Source organism: Echinops telfairi, unplaced genomic scaffold (genome assembly GCF_000313985.2).
Source record: "Echinops telfairi isolate 266 unplaced genomic scaffold, ASM31398v2 ScPeMD7_31;HRSCAF=116, whole genome shotgun sequence".
NCBI lineage: Eukaryota > Metazoa > Chordata > Mammalia > Afrosoricida > Tenrecidae > Echinops > Echinops telfairi.
The window spans coordinates 29,886,984-29,893,593 of NW_022103928.1; the positions used below are offsets into that span (position 1 = coordinate 29,886,984).

At 51.0% G+C, this 6,610-nt stretch overlaps 1 protein-coding gene across 6 annotated transcripts in view; it reads left to right on the forward strand.

The window, feature by feature from the left end:
- IQSEC1 (IQ motif and Sec7 domain ArfGEF 1) overlaps window positions 1-6,610 on the forward strand; it is a 216,882-nt gene that overhangs the window by 160,111 nt on the left and 50,161 nt on the right. For all 6 annotated transcript variants that reach the window (XM_045290040.1, XM_045290039.1, XM_045290041.1 and 3 more), the window contains exon 3: window positions 941-2,190. In XM_045290040.1, the coding sequence (XP_045145975.1) occupies window positions 941-2,190 (1,250 nt within the window). The remainder of the gene's footprint in view (window positions 1-940; window positions 2,191-6,610) is intronic.

Consider the following 6,610-nt stretch of genomic DNA (forward strand, 5'->3'; position numbering starts at 1 on the left):
GGGAAGGCTTGAACTTGTGGGGGGGGGGGCCCTGTGGTATGGTGTGGGGTGTGAGGACAACATCCCTGTCTGTACCACCAGACTTGGTGTGATGCTTGGCACACTGCTAGCATCAACCTTCCTGCTAGGTCCAACCTAGCAGGAAGGTTGGACCTACACTGCTGAGACTCAGGTCTTACCTCTCCACTGCCCTGGGACACATGGTGGCTGCTCTGCCCTGTAGCCAGAGAGGCCATACTTAGTGGAGAAACCAGTGCCTTACCTTGGCTTTTCTTGAGCTCATTTAGAGCTGGCCTTCATTCAGGAACAAGGCAGAGGGAATACCCCACAGGCTGCTCTGGATCATGGTAGCCCCACTGGGGAGACCCTGCACCAGACAGGGACCAAGAGGGTGCCCAGTCTCTTTCTCCCTTGCTGCCAGCTCTGTTCTCCCATCACTCTATGGCAAGAAAGGGAGGGTCGTCTCCAAAGCCTGGAGTCGTGTGTGTGTGTGTGTGTGTGTGTGTGTGTGTGTGTTTTATTACATGCACTAGGTCTGTTCTCTGGCCCTCTACTTCCAATCTGTGTGTGTCGGGAGGAGGGGGCACTGCAGGCTGTACAAACTGGGAACGCCTTCCAGGAAAGCACGTGCGGGTGTCCGGCCTGGCTGCCACTGGACCTACATGGCTTGGCTCGGGCCAAAGTGCCTTGCCGCTGGGATTAAAGCCCCAGCATCTAGCTTTGAAGTCTGCCCCCTGAAGTTCACTGCCACCCCACCACTACCACCAAGGGCTGCATTATTTTTTAACATTTCTCCATCTTATTTGCCCTTGAACCCCATATTTTTTGGAGACCCAATGAGAGACACACACACATCCCTTAGGGTGCCACCATGGAGTCAGGGAGAGGGACTGCTGTGCTGGGACAGCCTTCAACCTCTCTTTCCCACCCACCCCCGCAGGTGGAGATGCTAGAACGGAAGTATGGGGGACGCCTCGTGACCCGCCATGCAGCCCGCACCATCCAGACTGCGTTCCGCCAGTACCAGATGAACAAGAACTTCGAGCGCCTGCGCAGCTCCATGTCCGAGAACCGCATGTCGCGCCGCATCGTGCTGTCCAACATGAGGATGCAGTTCTCCTTCGAGGGGCCCGAGAAAGTGCACGGCTCCTACTTCGAGGGCAAGCAGGTCTCGGTGACCAACGATGGCTCCCAGTTGGGTGCTTTGGTTCCATCAGAGTGCGGTGACCTTGGCAAGCCACCCACCATCAAGTCCCCAGCTGCCTCCAGTGACTTTGCGGACGCCATCACAGAGCTGGAGGACGCTTTCTCCCGGCAGGTGAAGTCGCTGGCGGAATCCATTGATGACGCCCTTAACTGTCGCAGCCTGCATGCAGAGGAGGTGCCAGCCCCTGATGCAGCCCGGGTCCGGGACACCGAGCGGAAGCCAGGCCTGCACGGCATGGACCACCATAAGCTGGATGAGATGACCGCCTCGTACAGTGATGTCACCCTGTACATCGACGAGGAGGAGCTGTCGCCCCCTCTGCCACGCTCACAGATGGGGGACCGGCCGTCCAGCACCGAGTCAGAGCTGCGGCTGCGGGCTGGAGGCCCGTCCCAGGACTACTGGGCCCTGGGTCACAAGGATGACAAGGGAGACACGGACACCAGCTGCCGGAGCACACCTTCCCTGGAGCGGCCGGAGCAGCGGCTGCGGGGGGACCACCTCCCCTTGCTGACCATTGAGCCGCCCAGTGACAGCTCCGTAGAACTCAGCGACCGCTCGGACCGTAGTTCCCTCAAAAGGCAGAGTGCTTATGAGCGCAGCCTTGGTGGGCAGGAGGGCAGCCCCAAGCACGGCCCCCATGTTGGAACCCTCAAGGGGCTCCCCCGGGAAGAACCTGAGCTGCGGCCTCGGCCCCCCAGGCCCATTGACAGCCACCTGGCCATCAATGGCTCAGCCAATAGGCAGAGCAAGTCCGAGTCCGACTACTCTGATGGAGACAACGACAGCATCAATAGCACATCCAATTCCAACGACACCATCAACTGCAGCTCGGAGTCATCGTCCCGTGACAGCCTTCGGGAGCAGACACTCAGCAAGCAGACCTACCACAAAGAAACCCGGAATAGCTGGGACTCGCCCGCCTTCAGCAATGACGTCATCCGCAAGCGGCACTACCGCATCGGCCTGAACCTCTTCAACAAGTGAGTACCTAGAGTCAAGGGCCCTGTGAGCAAAGGTCCCAGCTACCTGCTCCCAGGGCCGGTCCCCTCCCAGGGTGATGGTCATGGGGTGCTAGCAGGTGCCAGCAGGCTAAGTAGACGTAGGAGGTGGGCTTTTCTGTGATGTAGTGACATGGGAGGAGAGTCAATGCCATGAGTTTGGGGCCTTGTATGGTAGGTTCTAGCTCACGGGGAGTGCTGAGGGTAGATGCTGTTGAAAGGCTGCAGGAGCGCCTTGGGCCAAGCATTGCGTGTCAAACTCAGGAGTTGGGTTTTCCGCAGTACATGCTGAGTAACAGGAGGGACTGACAGAGGTAGGCTGGATGCTGAGGCCCATGGCTGAGGGGGAAGTGGAGATCTGCCTGCTGCTAGGCAGATGTCTCTGAGATCCACAAGGTCTTTGGGGAAAATGTGAATTGGGTCCCAAGCGACTGCTGCCCACCGGGGATTCTGAAGAGGTGCTGTCAGGCAGCCGTGAGATCTAATGAAGGAGATGGGCATTGATAGCAGACTGTTGTTAGCACAGCCTGAAACAGTGAGAGGAAAGGCGAGATTGTGGCCAGCACTCCCTTGAAGGGACAGCTGGCAGGCTCTTATTAAACCTGAGCCTTAATGCTCACCTGATCTCTCTCACTGGGGCCTCCAAGATGTGGAGGCCTTACACCCCAGTGCCGACTCCACCAAGGGTAAAGAAGGTGGAACAGACACGACCAGCCTGCCTGGTAATTAGTGACAAGTGTCCTAGAAACCAGAGGCAGGCATTCCTTTTCCCAGAAGCCTCTGCTGAGCTGCTCCTGGGTCGCTGTTTCCTGTTCACCTAGCTCTGGCCTGGAGCCGTGTGGGAGGACTACCACGCTCCCTGTCATTGGTGTCAGAGAGCCCGTCCTAGACATGGGAGGAGGGAAGAACCTACTCACACTGGGACAGCCAAGGGGCTATGGGTCATCGGACCACACTCCACCTAGAACAGGCAGAATCTGGACCCTCTCACATCTGCCAGGTTGGTTTTTCCAAGACTTTGTCGGTGACCTGCTGCTGTGTCAGCCTGGCTGGAGCAGCAAGCCACACCATGGAGGACCATGTTCCAAAAGACTGTCCACTGCCCAGCTCCGAGATCACCTAATGTCTCCTCAGGGTCAGACCGGGCCTGTACACCTCTTTGATGGAGACTGGGATCACAGGCGCTCCCCGAGGCCCTACGGTAACCCAGGCACCTGGCAGATGGCCTGTGAGCCCAGCAGAGTGGACAGGTGGAGGCTCTGGAGGGCCTCTTCAGACCCAGGAAGCCAGGAAAGACTCTCCAGTCACCGCCTTGGTCTTGGTAGATTCCTTTTGCTTTCAGGAACTAAAAAAAGTATTGTGAATTAGATAGACACTTAACATTTCAGATCATCCATTTTATATTCAGCCATTTAAACGACTTAATAGCTTTCTCTGCCCACCCCGTACCCCCGCGACCCTTATTTCTATGCTCCCTCTTGTGGAATGCTATCTTCTCCATCGCCCAGTTTCACACGTTGGGCTGCTCACCCCAAGTTCAAACCCACCAGCCGCTCCAGGGTAGAAAGACAAGGCTCTCCAGAATTCGTCGCAGGAGCCCACAGGGACAGTCTAACCTGTCCTATCAGGTTACTGTGAGTCACAGCTGGCTCAGCGACAGTGAGTGTGGAGTTTAGATTCTCTAGCTATCGCTTTGCCTTTCCTATCCCTCCACCCCCCCCAAAAAAAAACATAGAAATCTATTTCTTTTGTTCTGAAAACCTTGATCTTGACTTTTCCTTTGTGACAGTGGTCTGATACAATAGTTGGCCTTTGGTTGCTAAGTTCCCTCAGCATCCTGGTCTCCAGGTCCGTCCATGCCCTGAGGTGCATCACCCTTTCATCATTGGTCTTTGTCCATTATTCCACTGATGAGCAGTTCGTTATTTCCATCTTCTTGTGATTGTGAATAGTGCTGTGGCCAACATGGGTGTGCATATATCCATTCCTGCTGTCCTCTTATGAATTTAGGGCCTCTGCCCAGCAAAGGGATTGCTGTGTCGCCTGGAATTTCTGTTCCTGGTTGGAGGGAACGCCACACTGCTCTCCACAGTGATGGCACATTTTCACAGTCCCACCTGCTGTGTGGGAGCCTTCTGGTGTCTCCACACCCTGTCTAGCATTTGTTGCTTTCTGGTTTTGTTTTTTTTAACTTGGCTAGTGTAAAGCTAGTGCTAATGTAAAGTGATACTTCGTGGCTTTGATTTGCATCTCTCAGGTGGCTAGTGATCAGGAGAGTTGCTTGCTGTTTGTTGGCTGCCTGAACTTCCATCTTTGGTGGACTGTTGGCTCGTGTTTTTGGCCAATTTTTAATTGGGTGATTTGTCTTTTTCTTGTTGATGATACAGTTTTATAAAGATTTTAAAGATTAGACCCGTGTTCGTTGTATCATCGCCCACATTTTTTCTGTCTGGGTTTCCTTTTTACTCTTTTGATGAAGTCTCTTGATGCCCATGCTTCCTTTTTAGAAGATGCCTACTGCTGTGTGGATGGTTTTCATGTTTGGTAGCGTGTTTATGCTGTATGTTAGGGCCCTTCACTGGTCCCGTTTTCTCATTTATGATCTTTAGAGTTCTAGAATGTGCATTTAGATCTGTAATCCATCTTGAATTCATGTTTTTTTGTATGTGGGGTAAAGTATGGGTCCTGTTTCCTTCTGTGGGTGGAAATCCTCTGTTGCCAGCACCATTTGTTAAAGAGACTGTAGTGATGCCTCAGTTGTCGAATAGCTGCGAGCTCAAACTTTACACTACTTGAACGGCACTGTTAAAAAAAAATCAGCTTTGCTCCATAGTTGAGCCCAAAATCCCCCTTGAAAAAACCTGCATGGCCAAGAGTGAGTCACACACCTTGTCTTGTCCTGCCACAACATGAAGGGGTTGACCTTGAGCTGAAGCAAGCTCTTGCTCAGACAACATAAAATGTTTGTGTGAGTGCGTTGTGACATTCGTCATTGTGCGCTTTTTTTCTTTTTTGGCATTTTATTTGCGTAAAATGTTGTAACCATGGCTCCAAAGAAAATTAGTGATATCAGCAGTATAGACAGCTAGAGTTAAAGCAAGAAATCACTGCAAAATTTGAATCAAGTCGCCGCTTGTCTGATTGGGCAGCTGAATACAACCTACCCAGGTCAACATTATCAACATTAAAAAAAATAAAGTGTGATGAAAGCGACTCATGTATCTACAGGTGTGAAACTTAACCACCAAACAAGAGCCCAAACCATCGAAGAGGCTGAAAAGTCATTGTGAATTCGGATAAACCAGAAACAGCTTGATGGTGAGAGCATATCTCAGTGACATGCAAAAAAGCTACGGCCTCCACACCGTTAGAGTCCTGGAAAAATGAAGTTCCAGGTGTAATTGTGGGGCCTCAGAACCGATTGTTTGGTTTCCATTATTTCTTATAGGGAAAATATGTTGTCTCCAACTTTTCAGTGTTTATGAACACAAATTTGGAACGAATTGAGTTTGACAACCAAGGTATCACTGCATCTTCCTCGTTTAATATATTTTAGTCCTTTATCAAAGATCAGTCCTTTGAGGGTAGAGGGCTTGATTTCTGGGTTCTCCCTTCTGTCCCACTGGTCTGCGTTGTCCAGTACTAGACTGGTTTGACTCCTGTGGCTGTGCAGTAAACTGAGACGAGGGCGTGAGAGGCCTCCTACTCGGTTGTTCTTCTGAAGTGAAAGGCATGGTTTCCCCTGCATCTCTTTCCTCTCCAGACAAGTTACTGATTCCGCCCCCGACTTCTTCAAAAAGTGCTGTTGGGTTCTGGATTGGAATTGTGTTCTACTTGTAGATTGCCTTAGATAGGAACTCCAGTGGCGGAATGGTTACACTCTGTGAGGTCAGCAGTTCAGAATCACCATTCGTTCGGCGGCAGAAAGGCAGGCAGTCCTCCCTGTGCTGTATGGTCACCATGAGTCAGAAGTGACTTGACAGTGAGGTGGTCTTTTGTTTGTTTTTAACGAGGACTGGCATTTCCACCATGGTACGCTTTCCTATCAATCATCATGGAACATCCTTTTGGGTTTTGTAGTAATGTTTTGTGTTGTCATTGTACAAGTCTTTCATTTCTCTAGTTAGGGTTATTCCTAAGTATTTACTCTGTTGTGTGACTATGGTCAATGGCATGCTTTGTTTTTTTATTTCCTTTTCAGGGTTTCTTGCTATGTTTGCAGGAATCTGATTGATTTTTACATGTTGATCTTGTATCCAACCATGCTGCTAAATCTTTGAATTATTACCAACAATTTTCTTATCAAGTCTTTGGGGTTTTCCACGAATAGAATCATATCATCTGAAAATGGAATTTAACTTTTTTAAAAAAATCATTTTATTAGGGGCTCATACAACTCTTA